The sequence below is a fragment of the Dreissena polymorpha genome, chromosome 13, assembly GCF_020536995.1.
Source record: "Dreissena polymorpha isolate Duluth1 chromosome 13, UMN_Dpol_1.0, whole genome shotgun sequence".
In the NCBI taxonomy this organism is placed as follows: Eukaryota; Metazoa; Mollusca; class Bivalvia; order Myida; family Dreissenidae; genus Dreissena; species Dreissena polymorpha.
The window spans coordinates 32,919,540-32,940,713 of NC_068367.1; the positions used below are offsets into that span (position 1 = coordinate 32,919,540).

Consider the following 21,174-nt stretch of genomic DNA (forward strand, 5'->3'; position numbering starts at 1 on the left):
ATCTGTAGTTTGACGGACGAGCAATTCAATATATTCAGACATTGGCTCAAGAAATGTTAGATTTGCTCAAAAGCAAAATAATATTACATCATGTTCACATATCAAAATAAGCCAAAGGCTACAATTGGTATGCTAATTGGACATTGTAAACGACTGATTTATGTTTGGGACACACCATTTATGTTGTAGACCATTACTTTTCAATAACCAGTCTAGGACAACTGTCATTTGTGACTCAGCAATTTCATGTAAGGTTTTATTCAACAAAAAAACAGACATTATGTCAACATTGGAGCCGCTTTCAGTGAAAATGGGGCTTTATGCATGAATGTGAAGTTTTGTCACAGATTGGCCTGTGCAGTCTTGTTGAAAATTGAAGAGGAAAAAAAGACCGTTTGCAATATATTAAATGGATTGGTTATAAGATATGTTAAAAAAACAGCATTTTTGTGTACATTTTGCTCCATTTTTCAATAAGCAGGCCATTGGGAACAGTAAACAATGACCTTTCTTGGTTTAGTCTGCTGTTGCCTACAAAGATTTATATATTATCAAGTAACCACAACTGAAATTTTTGAATGCAACAAAATCAAATTTTTTATCTATGATCGTGTAAACGCACATAGTGACGGTCCAAGGGGTGAACGAAAGACTGATGTAACTCATATTAAATAAAGAAGGAGATACTGCAGTTTTCCGTTCAGCCCTTTTTACATGAAGGTAGACACCAAATCTTGAACATTATCAAATCTCTGTTAACAGGGCCCTATGTTATCAAATGCACGTCTAATACGTGGAATATTTTGCTAATCTTGGTTTTATCGTAACCGAAATGTATATCAATACTAATTTTGGAAAAGTTTTTAACAAACTGATAAAAATGACAGAAAATAGGTCCTTATGATACATTCAAATACTGTGTTGGTTGTTTACTAAATTACAAGAGCATTAAAATATAACACAAAATGAACATTACATTCTATAATGTGATACTTTAATTTTTATCTTAACTAGTTATCAAATAGTCTAGGCTTTACTACTCATTCAAGTTGTGATTGGGAGGTATGTTATGACCAATTTTTATAAATATTGGGCAAATAAATATGGCTTTTAGAGTGGGCCCCAAGCTTTCCCTTTAATAGGCCTCGTGACCTAGTATTTGATCCTGTACGTGTGACGCAGTTTTGCACCTGTTTTAAAAGCATCAGTGCCATAGCATTTCCAAACTGAAAGTAGTTATTATTTTCTGAAGTTATATCCAGTGCATATCCCATTCGCGCAATGAAGTCATATTTAAACTAACTGTTCTCCTCGTATTGAACCATTGGGTTACACTTTGTCTACTTACATGCTGTTATATTTTGTAATATCCAACCAACATTTCTTCAATATGAGTAATCCGGTTCTAAAATTGTCGGAATTTTACTTAACAAGATGTACATCAAAACGAGTATCTGTTCATTAAATTGGCTGCATCAAGAATGAAATGGCTGGTGTGGTTTGCGTACCTGTCGTTCCGTAAAGGTTTACTCAATAGATTTGTGGAGGAACACAAGTATGTCCACTGATTAAGAGTCTAGGGACGCCCTAAGCTTAGTAACAGTAGCTCCAGCAACGGAAAACACTCGCTCGGATTGTACGGCAGTTTCTGGAACACCAGTTTCATGTGGTTGGCTATGGTCCCCGTCCTTTCCCCTTTGTACGACAGCTCGGTGGCACACAAGTTACATTTAAACTTTTATTTTCCGCATACTTAAAATTGAGTCAAAAAGTTCCAATAAGGTGACTCTTTTCGCGACCTGTCTCTTTCGCCATATCTCTAAAAATGAATGCCAATGTAAATACGGCGGGAAAATTTCCTTGTTCACTTCGTGCCGACCCGCGTCGAATGTTCAAGATGATTGGGGGCAGGCACATGCAACAAATGGCAGAAAAAAATGTTCACGAGCACTTCCTTTTGACGCGCAACAAATTTTCAAGACGTCTCGTCCGTATATGGTGTATTCTTATGTTTACGTATTGTGAATAAGGGCCATCTGGCGCACTTGTTACAAATACGAGTTTTTTTCAGCAGCTGTTTATAAGCTTTGCAACATCCTAACGTAATGAAATGGATAATGTTGATATTGACTGTCGTTTAAACGTTTACTGTTTTTGTAAACATTTGTGAGCAAAACACGAAACGCGACCGTTTAAACATTTAAACGTGATACCCTTACTTGGCAAAGATATAAATTGGAACAAATTTCTTGAAGTTTGGGCAACAAATGATGTATGTAGGGTGCTCACAAGCTTTTTCTTAAACTTTACCTCATGACATACTGTTTTACCACATATGAACTGGTTTCGAAGTGCATAAAGATACAATCAGGATCAATTTTCTTACCAATTTTCTTCCAGAGAGTTCACATGCTTTTTCTCAATTTACCTAGTGACCTTGTTGACCGAAAGTTATTCAGCTTTGATTTAATCAAGATATCATTAAAAAAAATGTTCAAAAGAATGTTCAAGCAGATAGGGCAATACATTTCACCTCTTAGGTGTTCACAAGCTTTTTTTTACCTAGAGACCTAAATGTTGAAGCCATACAACCCAGTTTCAAACTCAGCCAAGGTTTTATTGGGACAAGTGTATATAATGATTGTGAAATATAGGTTACAATTAGAGTGTAACTATAGCCATTTATGCAAACCTGCCCCGTCCCCTAGCCGCCATGATTTTCAACACATTGGAACCATTTTTGAAAAAGATCAAGGTATCATTGGGACAAATAATTTAAGCTGATTGGACAATAAATGGGACCTCTAAAGTGTTCACAAGATTTTGATTTAGCCATAATTATATGGAAAACTTTCCCAGCCCCTGGTTGCCATGTTTGTACCAGACTTGTATCATTTTTGAACTCGGTTGAGATATTAATTGGACAAATGTTCTGAACAAGTTTCATGATGACAATCTATTTCTTTTAATTGACCTAGTTTTTTACCCCATGCAACCCAGTTTCGAACTTGGCCAAGATATCATCGTGCTCAGGTGAACTAAAAACACAAAGTCTACTCTAGCTAGACAAGACCAAAAAAATGTACCACAGCGTTTTTTTCATGATTGGGAAAACTCATGTTGTTTTGACTTCAATGGGAAAATTGGTATATTTTATATTTAAAAACAAATAATGTACTTCTATGAACAATATTATGCTTACCAAGGTTCAACCCATAGAGATGCATAGAGAGAAGAACTCAATATTGCATTTTTTTTTTTTAAAGGAAACCTTTGATTGTGAATTTACGGATTTTATTTGGGAAAAATATATAATTTTTCACATCAGAAATGGCACCAAATAAAGGCCCAAAAACACACAGCACAAAGAAAAATTTGAGCCAGTGGCAGCCCTGTGAGTAAGGATTGAATACAGGTCCCCTCTGTTACAAGCAGGAAACCCTATAAGTTAAGGATGGTGCGGTGGTCGAGCGGTAACACTCTGGTCTACCATTCCAGAGGTCCCCGGTTCAATACCTGGCCGGGGCACTGGAAATTTTAGAAATGCTTCAAGTAGAGATACTAGAGTAATTTTTGCGTGTATTGGTTCTAAACACTGAGCACGTAAAAGAACCAAGCGATCTATTCGCAAAGAGCTAGGGTATGGCACCCAGACTCCTTGTATCTCAATACTTTCTCTTCTGCTTGCTGTCTCTTCAGGAAAACCAAAGGACCCCATTAGAAATAAGTGCTTGCACTTTCATGGGTTATCCTTGACTGCAAGGTCAAAGAAAATACTACTACTAAGTTAAATTATTTCAGCCTCTATCAAAACCTGTCATAAACAAGGCTGATAAACACAATATGTTAACAAAGGGGAAATTGTATGATTACATTTAAATTAATTACCAATAAGATTCACTCTCCCAGGCGCTCTGGCAAAGAAAATGGGTTCACATCCAAATTTCTTTACAAACTGTTCCTTAATTAAGCTGAATCTAAAAAGTAAAAAAAAAGTGATGAATAGAAATACTCAGTGTATAAAATACACTATTACATTATATACACAAATAAATAATACATAGCATTTTAATGGAGTTAAGGTAATTGATAAAAAGTTCTATATAAGCTTCATAAGTCACATTAAATAAAGAACAATTTATAATAAGATATATTATTACAAGAAAGAAAATATATATTGAATTTATAACACTAATTTAGTTGTATGTAGCCTATATCAATTAACAATATCTCGGCAAAGATTAGTACAGCACTGGAATGCAATGTCGGCATTTTCTTTATTAAAACAACACAAGCATTTCAAAGGGTAGAGAATATTATGATCAGAAAATACATCTATACGCGTTATATTACCTTTCTTTGCTGTTTTCCGGAATATCGCTGTTTACAGTCGGTGGTTGGTCCGCCATGTTTTAATCATGTGATCATCGCCACGTGCAATCTGTCAATAGTGGAGCATCGTCCTAAAATAATGGAGAAAAGAACCGATATTATGAAAATAATTTAAAACGAATATTTTAGCAAGAGTTAATTAATTCACTGCATCTCAATGAAGTTAATTTTAATCTCATAATACGACATTTATTAACAAACATAATTAAAGTGAAAAAGCGCTTTTATATAAATGAACTATTTTTGTGTATACGAGTCCGATATTTAGACGCAACCATTCTCACAGCGATTGCTTTAGTCGGTAGTGACACTTCTATCCAAGATGGCAGCATTATCCAGGGTCAGACACATGAAATCAAAATATTGCATTTTTCAAGCAATTTTCACATCCAGTAAGTGGAGATGTCAGTTTGCGACGGAAGCCGCTAGAAAAATTGACCTGCCCAGCGATCTGAAGGATGATGCACAAGAAGGGTTACCTGATGACAAGCCGGAAAAAGGCTACCCGGCGGTCAAACCGTGGATGCCACCAGGTAGTCCATATATGATATAAACGGACTCCCAGAGCCTTTGATAATTTTTGCTATGGCGGCTCTGGCAGTCCATATTGACCCCTTCATAAACATGGGTGCAGTTCAGCGCAGCGAATCCGTGCGCTTCACTAAACAGACGTCGTTCGAGACAAATTGAGGAAAATAATGAATAAACTTAATAAACATGTTAAATTTACCTGAATGGCAACCTATGGATGTCATCCTTTGCATGCACCCTATAAAAACACGACGATGTTTCAACACACTTTTCTCGCTGACATGTTTATGTTTAAATTTGAAACAGTGTATTCTGTATCGAATACCACATCGTTATCGACTTTATAGGCTGGAGCACATAACCCGACATGCAAAATATTGGTGTACTGCGACCTAACCAATATTTGGTCAATTTTCCAATATGGCGGATACAGCGTACAGTGTTCATGATACAATAAACATACACTGACTGTAACTCCAATTTGACGTGGATGACAGTGTCTCTAAACCCGCGTTTTGAACCAAGGATATATCTGTTTATTGACAGATCTTTGAATAAATGGACTGTATGGTGTTATAAATAAGTTAAATGCTCATATATTGGCAAATTGCCATGTTGTGTTTCCTTAGTGTCATTTGCCTAAAAGATATGTATAAACTAAATCGTATTGATACAGGACCTTTTTTCTTCATTTGGTTAAAGAACCAAGCCTTCCAGTCTTGGTGAAAAAATAATCTACAAAACTGAAAAAGGGAAGAAAATTTCCAAAGTAAACTTGAAATTTGGGGAAAATTGCATTATTTTAAAGAAATTTTCTTATGTGAAGGGGCCTTTGCTAAAGAATGAAAAAAGCCCTGCAATAACTGGATACATACCATTTTTCTAGTGTTTATCTAGTAATCACATATCACCAAGAATGCAATTTAATAAATATTAATCCTGGCCAATATTGGCAATGAGTGTGTTTTAAGAATTTCATAAACCTCATTTTTCATCCAATGTTTAACATTATTGCGTAGTTCTGTTACCATAAAATTGCATGTGATGCAAATACCTGCGCAATTGAGCTCTAAACTCCATAATGGCTCAGTAAAAGGGTCCCACCTTATATGTGTTTGCAACATTCTTTTGCATAGAATTTTACCAACTTGGAAAAATTTGCTGTTCCTGCAAAGTCTAGAATTGTCATTGATTTTATAAATATAAACCCCATTATATTAACCCAGGTACCAAGAATAATTGCTCCTCGCCCATTTTGCAGAAGTGTTCTTCGTATATAAATTATTAGATGGCACTTGCTGATTTTATGGAATTTTAAAATTGAAAGGAATTCATTTCTAAACCAAAATCCTGTTTAAGTAGAAAGTGTTTTCCCTGAAAAGCAAGTGTGGACTGTGCATGCTAATCCGGGATGACACTACACACATGCATTTAGCCCCATTTTCCTACAGGTATGATTTTTCCTATGGGTATGATCTTCATCTTTGTCAACACTTGGGAGAGAACTTTGGCCATAATGACTTTCTTGTTATATCAATTTGTGTTGGAACAAAGGTGTTAAAAAACTCCAACTTGCCCTACTTTTTTGTAGCTCAAGAGATTTTCACCCTAATTAAAAAAATCTTAACAGTTTTTGTGTCCTACTTGTTCACAAAAGGCCTCTTGTCAGCCTGTCATCATATCAGATGATTAAACTATCAAAGTAGAAGAATAGCGGAGCACACTGCCTTGGGACTGCTATTTTTTTATACCCTTGCTGACCCCAACGTCAATGTCACAATTCAAGGTTAAAGATCCAGCAATAAGACATATTGGCCAAGGAGAAATACTCGATTAGTAACACTGCCACTTACTGACCCTTACAAATATGATACTGGGCCATGATTTAGATACAGAAACTAGAAATAAACTTTTGAGTCGGACAGTATGATGCTATGTAGTTAATACCATTCTTTTCCAAGCTTTAAGGAAATAATAAAATGACACTTAGCTGTACTGTATTCAATGACATCATTTTGTTTATTTTTTCGACATCATTGAACATTTACTTTTAATGAAAAACTTCACTGACTTCATTTTACTGACTACATGTACATATGAAACGTAAGTGACCTGATACTTTAACAATACACACTCACAATTACTTGGATCTTGCACAGCCAATGAATTTAGTGGCGTTCAGCGAAAACTGAGCTTAATGCATATATGTACACTGTTAGTTCACACAAGGACGACACTTTCTGCATTTATGGAATATTTTGTTTAAAGGAGGTCCCTGATTAGCCTGTGCCGACAGCACTTTACGTACATACATTAAGCCTGGATTTTCCATTACAAGCCGGAATTAAAAGCAAGACTTTCAGTACTTTGATGGAGATATGCTTAAATGGTTTGCAGGCTTTTAGTTTTTCATAACTCATTACAGGAAGCTGGGGTGAGATGACCCGCCAGCAGGCCTGGTTTTGGCACAGAGGTGAGATAAACCACATGGGCAGAATAACTCATGTGAAAGAGAAAATTAAGTTCTTGACTGACAAACAGATGGTGGCCTGGAAATTCCCCCCAATTAATATCCAGCCAAATGTTCTCAAATATCAGCTGGAAGTCACAAACACAATACTTGCTTCTAAGGATGACAAGTATTTAAAGCCAGAAATTTATCAAAGTGTCGATATCAAGACCGATTACGAGGAATTAAAAAAATTGTGCATTGAAGCCATTGAGATTGAGCATGCTTTGCACAGAGATAAACTGAAATACCTAGCTGCAGCTAAAGATGGAAGAGCAAAGTCATGGCACGCTCTGCTTAGAGGACGACTTCTCACGCAAACAATACTGAATGCAATTATGAGTGGTGCGTCCAGAAATCATGAGCATCTGCAAAGTTGTTCAGTGGATAAAGAAGTGACTGTGGCTGCCTGTTTTCAAAGGAATGGAGTAAAAAGGCCATGGGTGCCCGTGTCAAGAAGATCTCCAGACTTGTCTAAGGAATTATATCTCCAGAACAATGCCATGTTTCAAGGGAAACATGTGGTAGATTTCCAAGTTAGGACCTCCTTGCCTTTACCACAGGTATATATCTTTGCTCTGGGAAAACAAGGTTTACTGCATTTATATAAAGTGTCGTCTCAGATAAGCCTGTGCTGGAGTATCAGGGACGACACTTTCTGCCTAAATTTGAATTTTGCTTAGAAGAGACTTCCTTAAAAAAAAATCCATATAATCTGAAAGTGTTGTCCCTAATAAAGCTTGTGAAGACTAATATCTGGGAAAACACTTTACGCTCATGCATTTAGCCCCGTTTTTCTCAGAGCTAGGCCAATTCCCTTTTTATACGCCCGTTTTTAAAAACAGGACGTATTATAGTTTCACCCTTGGCGGGCAGGCGGCGTCCACAGCAGTGTCCGCTCTCTAATTAAAATAGTTTTCATCCGATCTTCACCAAACTTGGTCAGAAGTTGTGTCTAGACAATATCTAAATCAAGTTCGAATATGGGTCATGCTGGGTAAAAAACTAGGTCACGGGGTCACTTAGTGCATTTCAAGGATTAAGCATGGTGTTCGCTCTCTAATTATCCCCACGCTTTTTGAAAAAAAGGTGGGGATATTGTGGTGATCTCCGCCGTTCGTCCGTCCGTCCCTCCGTCCGTCCGTCTGTCTGTCCGTCCGTCCTGGCCACTATCTCCTCCTACACTAAAAGCACTAGAACCTTGAAATTTACACACATGGTAGCTATGAGCATATGTGCGACCCTGCACTATTTGGAATTTTGATCTGACCCCTGGGTCAAAAGTTATAGGGGTTGGGGTGGGGCCGCGTCAGAAATTATCACTCATTTTTTTAGGTTATTTTACATTTACTTCTTTATTTCTACACCGATTCACTTCAAATTGATACTGGACCTCACCTATGACAATACGGTCAATCTCAACCATGCATGGCCCCATTCCCAACCCTGGGGCGCCCCGCCCACATAGGCCACACCCACCAAAAATTTCCATTTACTATAATTTTTTCATTTCTACACGGATTCACTTCAAATTGATACTGAACTTTTGTTATGACATTAGGGTCAATCTCAACTATGCATGGCCCCAATCCCAACCCTGGGGCGCCCGCCCACATAGGCCACACCCACCAAAAAATTCCATTTACTATAATTTTTTCATTTCTACACGGATTCACTTCAAATTGATACTGAACTTCTCTTATGACATTAGGGTCAATCTCAACTATGCATGGCCCCATAACCAACCCTGGGGCCCCGCCCACATAGACCACACCCACCCAAAATTGCCTTTACTATAATTTCTTCATTTCTACACCGATTCACTTCAAATTGATATTGAACTTCTCTTATGACAATACAGTCAATCTCAACTATGCATGGCCCCATTACCAACCCTGGGGCGCCCCGCCCACATAGACCACACCCACCCAAAATTGCCTTTTACTATAATTTCTTCATTTCTACACCGATTCACTTCAAATTGATACTGAACCTCTCTTATGACAATACGGTCAATCTCAACTATGCATGGCCCCATTACGAACCCTGGGGCGCCCTGCCCACATATGTCACACCCACCCAAAATTGCCTTTTACTATAACTTCTTCATTTCTACACCAATTCACTTCTAATTGATGATGAACTTCTCTTATGACAATACGGTCAATCTCAGCTATGCATGGCCCCATTACCAACCCTGTGGCACACCTAGGTCAAACATTCGGCGTGGGGATACGCGTCGGCCTCTGCCGCGCCATTTCTAGTTGAAATAGTTTTCACCCGATCTTCACCAAATTTGGTTAAAAGTTGTGTCTAGATGATGTGTAGGTCAAGTTTAAATATGGGCAGGCTTGGCGAAATTGCCGGTCCGCCGGTCCTGACCGGCAGATTTCAATTTGGTCCGGCAGGTTTAACAAGAATGTCGGTCCTGGTGACCGGCAAAATGTGAAATGATTGCAAACAAATCTTTTTTTTTCAAGTTGAAAATTCGAAGAGCTAATCGCTTACTACATCATGAAAATGAAATCGCTCGTTGTTTTGATGTTTGCTGTAGGTTTGTTACGTACAATTAGCAAATCCAACTTGTTACACAACACCTACTTTAAACTCGTTTGCAAAATCGCCAACTGCGTTCTAACAAAAAAGATCTTGATAGCTTTTACATATTTTTCGAGTAGGATAAGGACAATAAAATATGGTATCGTGATCAACACAACCATATGCATACGCCATTTTTCATAAGTGTAAAGAGTACAGTGCATTATGGGGCAGAGCTTTCATTGGACGAGCGAATTTAAATTTAGATTGAATGCAATACGATACATGTACAAAGAAATGTTTTTATTGCATCATATGCAGTGCCATGTAAAAAAACGTGCTTCCCGGGGACTTTCTGATACTGGTCAAAAATGAAAATGAATCTCTGTTAACAATTACACTGCGTTAGCATGTAAATAAATCGTCTTTTTTATTTAATTAATTACTAGTAAACGTTCTGAAAAATGAAATGCCTTAATCATTAAATGTCAGGTAACGTGTTTTGTACTGTGCGCAGTATATTTTAACAGCCGCTCCAAACTGCAATCATATTAAAGTAAGAATGTTTAAATCGTTTCGAATAACTTAAATTTGATAATTATTCGGCTTGCACATACGTTATTGAAATTATCGCACCGAACCGTTCTAATAGGGAATACATGTAATAAAAACTGACACGCGAATTTTTCACAACATGATTGACATTACACAACCGATTAACACCAATTAGCTGCCAGTGTAACCTCTAAGCGATTAAAATCAATTTAACGGCCGGTTGAATAAAGAGATCAAGATGTGATCGCTGCCATTTTTGAATTTTCTAGTTAAGTTGTTGTTGCTTTACGGTCCGGCTAAATTTTCTCCGGACCGGCACATTTTCTGAAATGCCTGTCCGGATGACCGGCAGATTTTTTCTAATTTCGCCATGCCTGTATGGGTCATGCCGGGTCAAAAACTAGGTCACGAGGTCACTTAGTGCATTTCAAGCATTTAGCATGGTTTCCGCTCTCTAAATGAAGTAGTTTTCATCCGATCTTCACCTTATTTGGTCAGAATGTGTGTCTAGATGATGTGTAGGTCAAGTTTGAATATGGGTCATGCCGGGTCAAAAAAATGAGGTCACGAGGTTACTTAGTGCATTTCAAGCATTTAGCATGGTGTCCGCTCTCTAATTAAAGTAGTTTTCATCCGATCTTCACCTTATTTGGTCAGAAGTTGTGTCTAGATGATATGTAGGTCAAGTTCAAATATGGGTCATCCAGTGTCAAAAACGAGGTCATGAGGACACTTAGTGCATTTCAAGCATTTAGCATGGTGTCCGCTCTCTAATTAAAGTAGTTTTCATCCTATCTTCACCTTATGTGGTCAGAAGTTGTGTCTAGATGATATATAGGTCAAGTTCAAATATGGGTCATGCAGTGTCAAAAACGAGGTCATGAGGACACTTAGTGCATTTCAAGCATTTAGCATGGTGCCCGCTCTTTAATTGAAGTAGTTTTCATCCGATCTTCACCTAATTTGGTCAGAAGTTGTGTCTAGATAATATGTAGGTCAAGTTCAAATATGGGTCAGGTCGGGTCAAAAACGAGGTCACGATGTCACTTAGTGCATTTCAAGCATTTAGCATGGTGTCCGCTCTCTAATTGAAGTAGTCATCTGATCTTCACCGAATTTAGTCAGATGTTACGTCTAAATGATATCTAGGTCAAGTTCAAATATGGGTCATGCCGGGTCAATAAATAGGTCTCGTGGTCACTTAGTGCATTTCAAGCATTGAGCATTGATGTGTCCAAAACCTTCGAACGGGCGTATCTTGTGACAGTTTGGCACTCTTGTTTCAGATTGAGAAAGCCCTTGGTTTAACCCTATAAACCCGAAAATTTGTTTTTGGTGGTAGATTTTGTGCGAAAGTTCATATGACTTGAAAACAAATAGTATTGAAAGAACGATATTGGGCAAAAATAGCGCTAATACTAGTTTCCATCCTTTTGTGTTTATTAGGTATCAAAACATTATGTCCAAGTTGTAATTTTCATTAAGATTTTTCTTTCCTCTGTTTTTCTTAAAAACATTACCTAAGCATACTTTTAAAATTAAACAACTGGGTAAATATTATACCATTATACAGCTTTTTTTTATTTTGGCCTTTGATTTAAAAAACAACTGTTTATTATATTGTAAAAAAAAATAAAAGAAAGTCACTTTTGGAAATTTGAGGTAGCAGGTCGTTTGTCTAACCTCTGTGCTTCTAAAATTTATATTTTGTAGAACTTGTTTGAACACCATTAAATCATCCACAACATATAATTCTAAATAGTAAAATGTGCAAGATGTTAAAAATAATGTATGATTCTTGTTAAATTATCTTACCATAAACATGTAATTAATTTTTGTATCTCCTCTACCCACTGAAATGTATGTGTCAGATTAAATTAAATGTTTTAATAAAGTGATTTTTTTCGCATCGTCTGTCCATCAGTCAGTCTGTCTGTCACAAACTTTTCATGACTATATCTAAAACTTCATGGGTGTATAGATATCGATAATGAGAAGTGTTATGCACAAGAACCATAACCCTGTACTGTCGTAAACAGGAGTTATTGCCCTTTGTTGTTCTTGATCTTACTTCTCAGGACTTCATCTCAGATACTATACAAGATTTCAAGAAGTTACATCATGGGTGTATAGAACCATAAACCTACACTTTCTTCAATACAAGTCAGGGGTTTTTTTTACTAAGAAAGTGACGCCGATATTCGGCGTCTTCCCCTACCAGAATTTTTCCCCTTAAAATACAATTTCCCCACCAAAAATATCATTTTTCACCAAAATATAATATTTTCTCTCAAAGAAATGTTTATTTTTCCTTGGGGCATTCGACAATTATCCAATTTGCACCATGTACAACGAATTCGCGCTCTCTCTCTCCAGACGAACACACAACATCTGGGAATCCCAGTTATTCTAAATATAGCTCTTAAATAACGTCAGGTAAACTGGGCAACTAATCGTAATAATCATGTGACTATTTTACTGGATACCGGTCTTGCGCGAGAAGGGTGTTTCGTCAATTAATTACCGGAAACCAGTCGAATTTTCATCCGGGCTATGTGCAAGCCGAGGTATAAACGTGAAAACAGAAAAAAATGTCTCACAATTAGCGTTCTTACACAAACAAAATAAAACATTCGAACTCGGAAGATACTGAACGCATCGAGGCATTTTTTAAGAAAGAATCATCGAAAACCGTTATAACCCAGCAGGATTCCGAGGTAATCAACATCGAACATTGTGAAAGTGAAAGTAGACAATCGGCAGCATAGGGACCGTTAAGTAAAAAAATTCTATTATACTACATATATATACAAGGGATACAACTGTGAAAATTCCTGCACACAACCATGGTGTAAACAATAGCGAAATATTTGCTTCCAAACGCAATAAATACACCAATTAAACTGTATTACAACAGCCAAGACATTTATCTTTCAGAAAATAATACACTTGGCAATAAAGTACAAGCTTTTCATTGTACTCAGAGAGAAAGTTTCATTCGAAATGCTAAAAAATCCTTACTTGGACACAGGTGTGCACAGCTGAAAACTGAGAATTCTAGAAGTAACTTTCGTATTCCTTTGTTATAAAGCTCTTTTGCTGGTACATATTCCTTGGATAGTTTTTTTCATAGTAAAATAGAACATAACTACTATTTAGTGAGCATATTTTGCTAGAAATTCATATCAATCTGCTTCAATTTCACAATGACAATGTTTTACTTTCATTTTGGATAGTTCACATGTATTTTTAACATGCGATTTGATTGGTTGAAATTCCACTGCAGTAATAAATCCAGCCATTCACGTTCCACGTAACATTACCTGACAAATTGCATACAAATCCTTGAAGATAGTAGAAATGTAAACAAATTTAATATTTACGGTGTTTTACATATATGCAGTTACATGAAATTATGGAAGGTGTCTACTTTGATTAATAAAGTGTCTATGGATAATAAATCAAGGTAAAATTTGCTCAACTTCTCTGTAATTATTAAATTATGAAACAAAATGTGTCAAAGTGAGTGTGCACACCTGTGTCGCATTTCGAAAATTTTACCGTTTTTCATGAAACTTTCGTTTCAAACACAACCATGAACACATTTACTAATATAAACATAGTTATTATCTGATAGATAAATGTCTGAGCTGTTGTTATACAGTTTTTTGGTGTAATTATTGCTTTTGGAAGCGATTTGTTTGCTATTGTTCAGACCATGATGTTGTGCAGAAAATTTGACAGTTGTATCCCTTGTATATATGTATATAGTATAATAGAGTATTTTTTTACCTAACGATCCCTGTGATCGGCAGCTGCCGCTCCTTTCCCTTCCAATACTGTAGCAAATCAAGATCGTCAACCCATTCATCATGAAATTGAAATCACAAAATTGACATCGTCCCCCGGCCCCAGTACAAAAATATAGTTGAAAACATTTCCCATTATTAGGTCTACACCTGTAACTTTATTAAGGACTTTGACTTTAATACCTGTTAAATGTGTTTAAGAACAAAAAGGACGAGACAAGTCTCTTTTGATGAGTTATAGACATTGAAATGAACAGTTTTTATTTTTTCCCCTAATATCTCTTTCGCACTCTTTTTTTCCCCTTTCACCCAGCGTCCAGCGTCTTCCCCTTTCTCTAAAAAAAACCCCTGCAAGTTATTTGCTCTTGTTGTTTTGATACCCAGGTAGGGAGGCATACAGCAGTTGCATTGTCCCTACGTTCATCAGGCATTTCTTTTGTAGAGTTTTTTTCCAAAAAGCTTTTAGATGTTTTCCTGAGTTTGATTTGTGAGTCTATATGCACACTTCAAGTTTATGTTTCATTCCACTCGATTGATTTCTGGCAAAGTTACTGGCCTTGAACTTAAGAAATTTCTCTAGATCAATAGCAGTTTTCCTAACTTTTCCTTAACACTTGCAGATGTTCACCTGATTTATGGTGTGTGAGTCTATTAACATGCATTACAGATTAAGGTTGAGTTTTGTCCTGGTCCATTGATTTTTGACAAAGTTACTGGCATTGAACGCAGGAATTTTCTTTAAAATAAAAAAAATCTTGAATTTTTTTTATAACGCTTTCAGCCAATGTCGTTCATTATTTTTGGTGTGTGTGCATACGTACATGACTTAAAGAGCAAGTTTGAGCTTTAATCTGGTCCATTCATTTTTGACAAAGTAACGTGCCTTGGACTAAACAATTTTGTGTAAAATAACACTTCCAAATTTTTTTCCGAAATGCTTTCGGTTGCTTACCTGATATTTTGTGTGTGAGTCTACATTGTACCTGCATGACTTTCAGATCAAGGCTGGGTTTTGTTTTTGTTCATTGATATTAAACTTAGTTATGAGCATTGGAATTTTCTCAAAAGAAACAACAGTTTCCTGGACTTTTTCCTAAACACTTTCAAATATTGACCTGATTTTGGCCTTGCAGGTCATATTAAATTTTCCACAAAATCACAGACAGTTTTGGGCCTTGGACTAACCCTGAATTTGGGCAGCCATTGTTCACTTCAAAGTGCAGTAAGGGGCATTGTGCTTCACAAACACAGCTCTTGTTGTGTTATGTAACTTTTTTCAGGTCTATATGTCAGATATGATACACGATTTGAGCTTGAAACTGTATGGGTGTATAGATATCAATGAGGAGAGTTGTTGGTCCTTCCTTCTTCTCTATATGTCAAGAACACTTGGTCCAGAGCCATATCTTACAACTGCTTGGGCCTTTTTATCCCCGCCAAAAAAAAAATCGAAGGGGATATAGTAATAGTCTCTGTCGGTCTGTGCGTCCGTCTGTCCGCCCGTCCAAAACTGTGTCCAAAGCATAACTCCAAATCTATTCAATGGATTTACTATAAACTTAGAATATAAACAGATGGCAACTAGGAGAAGTGCATTGACCAAGAACCATAACTCTTATCTACCTTAGTTTTTGAATTATGTCCCTTTATATAATTTCAAACTAAATTCTTATCCGGAGCATAACTCTAAATCTACTGAAGGGATTTACTTGAAACTTGAAATATAAACACATGGCAAGTAGGAGAAGTGCAGTGACTAAGAACCATAACTCTATCTACCTTACTTTTTGAATAATCTCCCTTTATTTAATTTCAAAGTAAATTTTTGACCGGAGCATAACATTAAATCTACTGAAAGAATTTACTTAAAATTTAAACAGATGGCAAGTAGGATAAGTGAAGTGACTTAGAACCATAACTCTATCTACCTTACTTTTTGAATTATCTCCCTTTATTTATTTTTAAAGTAAATTTTTGTCCGGGGCTTAACTCTCAATGAATCTACTGAAGGGATTTACTTGAAACTTTAAATATGAACAGATGGCAAGTAGGAGAAGTGCAGTGACAAAAAAAACATAACACTATCTACCTTAGTTTTTGAATTATCTCCCTTTATTTAATTTCAAAGTAAATTTTAGTCCTGAGCAATCTACTGAAGGGATTTACTTGAAACTAGAAATATAAACAGATGGCAACTAGGAAAAGTGCTGTGAACATGAACCATAACTCTTTCGGACATAGTTTTTGAATTTTCTCCCTTTATTTTATTTAATTTATTTATAATTTTAAATTATATTTAATTTAATTTCATGGTATTAAATAAGGAAATATTTTAGCTTTTCTATTTTTAATATCTCTCTTTATCTAATTTTACAATCAAAATTTAATTTGAACACTCAAGTATTCACTGTAAAATGAATAGATGAGTTTAAGGAAAAATACAGTGATCAAGAACAGTAACTGTTTATAGTCTTCCTTTTTAATTACCTCCCTTTCTTTCATTTCCATATATTTTATTCTCTACAGCATAACTCCAACACTGTATAACTAATCGCTCCTTGAAATATAAATAGATGACACGGATGCCATGTTTTACAAATATTATTCTACTCTCTAAAAAAAATGTCATACTGTATGATTCAAGGAAACACATTTCGGCGGGGATTTGGCACTACTTTGACAAGCTCTTGTTCATTTAAATTTTGTATGAGTGTATATACATGTACGGATAAGAGGACGATGCTGTCAACTGCTGTCTTCGCAATCCAGTTTCAAATTAACCAGTAACAGCCCTTTTTGACTTTGTCTCTCGGGCCACATCTTGGAACTGGTCCAGCAGATTTCATAGAAACCGTGTATAAGTCAGTGTATTGTATGCAGTCAGTCAGTGTATTGTATGGGTAAGAGGATGATGCAAACTATTTGTACTGTATGTCACATGATGTAAAACTAAGGTCTTTAGGATCATAGTCAATGTCACACACTGAGGTCAAATGTTACAAATTTTGATTCAATAAGCCTTATTTTGTTTGGATTCTATTGTACATCAATGAATTTTCAAATGTCATGATGTAATAGTAAATTGTTATCAGGTAGTGAGGCTCATGGATGGCCCATGTCCATATAGCCAAGGTTAAGGGACATGCACATTTGGTTGCACAATACCTCATAATTATGAGCAGAGTAGTCACCATTTCTTCCTAAACAATATCTTTTTTGCGGGGGATAAAAAATTAACAAATTAGTTGTGTTTTTGTTCAAATATTTGGGCATTTTTCAACCCCATTCCCAATGTAAAAAAGAATATATTTTTCCCCAAATGGGACCTAAAAATTCTTAATGGAAATGTCCAAAAATGAAAAATAAATTGGACTTTTATTTAAACTCAACATTTAGTTCATTTTCCATACAGCTTTATAAGTTGAACTTTAGTAAATATCAGATATATATCTTTAATTCTCCTCTTTGAAGTATTTGTAAGCTTTAAAAAAAAAAAATGCACTAATTTCCCAATTTTAGTCAAAACAATGCCATTTTTCCAAATCCAAAAGGACTTGCCATATTCCCAAAATGGTGAATAAAAACACTGCAAAGTTGCTTGTTTGTAATGAACTTGCCAACATCATGTTACAATACAGCATGTACCTTTTTTTCATAGAAACGGCTTGTTGCTATTTTGTCATTTGTATTCAACAGTTTATCAGCCCAGACCATGAGATGTGCATGCAGGCGGACAAGTGCGTCCCTCAGTACAACCCCAAGGTGCTGGGGCAGTTCAGAGAACTAACTCAGCTCGAGATTACATCAGGTTGAATCTTTGAATGTTCATTTTGTTCATAGAGCTTCAACTCAAATAACTTTAGAAAGAATGAGTCTTGTTCTGGGAAAACTGGGCTTAATGCATGTCCGTAACAGATAGCAAATTAAATAGAATATATTTCTCTCAACAGGAAATAAAGCCAAGTATTTTGTATTTCGTTAAATAAATATTACTATGCCAAATATATCGTTAAAAGTTTGGCTATTGCTCCAAGAAACACTGATTTTTTTACATGTGAACTTTATTTTACGAAGTATTTGTTGTTTTTTAGTATTCATGAATCTTTAAGTTTACTTATTTATTTTATTGTTTTAGTGTTTATGAATCTTCAAGTAGCTTCTTGTTAACAGTCAGACAAAGATTTCAGGTTTGTTTATTAAACTAAAGTCGAAGAATGGAAGTCCACCGTTCAGCTATTAAGATGACCTGTAGTTAAACAAGAACTCTCCATTCACTATAAATAACCTCATAGCATTAGGGAAGTAACCAGTTTATCTGAAGTCATATTTTTAAACAAATAATAAAATTAAAGATTGCAAATACTGCATTTTTGGCGAGAATGAAAATGTTGTATGATGTTTTATGTGCAAATCATGACATCATTAGTTACTTTTTGTGTCTTGTCTTGGTGTCAAATTGTTTGTCATCTTAAATCTTATTCATTTCTACTGTAAATGAAGATTTTATTGTTGATTCCAAGTATTTTTTTTTGTACCTCCAAACATTAACTGATAATAATTCCTACTAACCTGATATAAATTATTTGTATCAATTAGACCTATATCAGTATAGTGGAATATTAAACAATAATACAGACAAAATTCAATATCTTTGAACCTGACTTCTGTAAAAATAAATGATTGAATATGTTGAAATTAATTAAACAGATAAAAGATAGGGTAAAGTGAATTACAAGTGTAGAATGCAAGAGTGTCAAGGTTATGCACTGACGGGATAAAAAAATATGGGCGGGACACAACAAAACAATTAAAACTAGCTAAAATCTGATACAACAGACACCAGGGAAAACATATGTAAGTACTGAAGGGGCAGGAGTGTTTGTTCATTTCCCAAAAACTAAACTAAATCTCTTGGGGCCTTGCTATAAACTATTGAATTCTTAACCACAGAATGAATATTGATAACTTGCTTGTTTGCATTTCTCGTGCTAGGTTTTAATCTGGGTTCTCCCAACGAGTTCACGCACACCAGTGTGGTGTGTGAACAACTGGGAAGGCTACGATTGGTCAGTGGTGAAGAGCATTGGGAGCAGAGTCACGCAGGCTATGGCCTTGTCACAAGCTTCCTGTCCTGTGTGGCGCAGGCACATGTCCAAGGTGAGAGCAGCGTAAATTCATGAGAATGCTTAATCAGGGTTTTTCTTCACTATTTATGCTCTCGTAGGGTGGCATATATAAGTCGGACTGTCCGTCAGTTCATCATACAATGTTTGTTTATTAGGTGAAATAGTTGTAAATCACAAAATGTGTCAATGGGTACTTTTTTTATCATACATTTATTGTGTAGAAAAAATATTTTTTATCAAAAAGCATGCTTTCACCAAAACAAGGAAGAAATTCTTGACTAATAAATTCCATGTGTGCTGATAGATGTTGAGTTTTTTATGAATTAAGATTTTGTTTTTAATTCAGCTTCTCTAAATTGACGATCAGACTGGGTTTTATGCCATATGAGGCCAGAGTAGCTCCAGACCAGTCTGTGCGTAATCTGGTCAGGATTACGCTGTCCGCTGTTAATTCACACATGTTTCGATGTTTTTTACATGTCGGAAATGACAAATGTTCCTGTTTTAGGCTTTAACATGTTCCAAGACCTCGTCTACCCCTTCACCGCACAGACCATTCACACAGACGGACGGACCTTCCGATTCTCCATGTTCCAACTGAACTCACTGAAGCTTTGGAAGGACCCTAAAGCCAGTCCTGCGTCAAATGTTGCGTGGATTTCACCAGCAGACAATTTATACGAGGGTTTGACAGACGATCGCGTGATTGGCTTCAATGATGAGGTGTTCCAAAGGCTGTGTCAATGTTTGCTGTTAAAACCAAGTAGCCGGGATGGTATTAAGTTAAATCCTAATGTGAAATACAAGGCAGGGACTCCAAAAATCTTGAAGTCTGTCAAGAAAGTAGAGATTGAGGAGGAAGTGGTTTACGACAGATAAAACATGTCCTGATAATCTAAGATTTTTGTTGAGCCCTTATGCTTACCATGGTCAGAAATTGTTTCAGAAATGTATTAACTGTGTTATATTTGCAGTTAATGCAGCATTGAATGTATCATTAGATTGTTGTGTGATGTGTATTAGAACGCTTGGTACATACTGTTATATTATAAACACATCTTTGCTCATGTATGTTTACATAGAGTGAGTTTTTGTGTGTGAAGAAATATGAATGAACACATGCTTGAAAAATATTAAATTATTCATTTGAATGTGTTAAAATAAAACAATTATGTTTCAACTTAAATTGTTGTTTGATGAGATTATTATTATTATAGAATTAGATTGAATTAATATCAATTTAAGATGGTGAAATGCATGCAGGTAAACCTTATGCTCACATATGCACATTTATCTTGATTGAAACATGTGATGATTTGATATTCACAAAGTATTCTTTTAAAGCAAATTCTGCAATATGAGTCCTAAAAACAAGAAAAAAGTTCATACAAGTTTTGTTCTGGGACAACTTGGCTTAAAGCAAAGAGGTGAATTATTGTCCAAAATTAGCCTGTGCTTTTTGCACAGGCTAATCAGGGACAACACATTTAGCTTTTATGGAATACCTATTTTGTTTGAAAGAAGTCTCTTCTCAACAAAAATCTATCTCTGCGCAAAGTGTCGCTCCTAATTAGCCTGTTTGAACTGCACAGGCTAATCAGGGAAGGCACTTTACACACATGCATTAAACCCAGTTTTCCCAGAACACAGTTCAGACGAGCATGCGGTAAAAATGTTTTACAAGATTGATGGGGAATCTACCAGTGGAATGTAA

The 21,174-nt window shown here is 35.9% G+C and overlaps 2 protein-coding genes across 3 annotated transcripts in view; one reads left to right on the forward strand and one right to left on the reverse strand.

The window, feature by feature from the left end:
- Window positions 1–4,636, reverse strand: part of LOC127855377 (N-acetylgalactosamine kinase-like) — a 17,241-nt gene extending 12,605 nt beyond the window's left edge. Inside the window, exons 1-3 of one of the 2 annotated variants that reach the window (XM_052390879.1) lie at window positions 4,594–4,636; window positions 4,354–4,463; window positions 3,889–3,977 (exon numbers count right to left, since the gene is read on the reverse strand). In XM_052390879.1, coding sequence (XP_052246839.1) covers window positions 3,889–3,977; window positions 4,354–4,409 — 145 coding nt within the window. In that variant the 5' untranslated portion in view covers window positions 4,410–4,463; window positions 4,594–4,636. Of the gene's footprint in view, window positions 1–3,888; window positions 3,978–4,353; window positions 4,482–4,593 lie in introns of those variants that run through there. The other variant, XM_052390878.1, reaches the window with a different exon arrangement.
- LOC127855376 (uncharacterized) lies at window positions 4,468–20,499 on the forward strand. Its single transcript, XM_052390877.1, has 5 exons — window positions 4,468–4,925; window positions 7,349–7,995; window positions 18,031–18,142; window positions 19,327–19,491; window positions 19,969–20,499. Exons 1-5 carry the CDS (start codon window positions 4,715–4,717, stop codon window positions 20,337–20,339), a joined length of 1,506 nt encoding a protein of 501 aa, XP_052246837.1. The 5' UTR covers window positions 4,468–4,714; the 3' UTR covers window positions 20,340–20,499.
- Window positions 20,500–21,174: the final 675 nt, after the last annotated feature.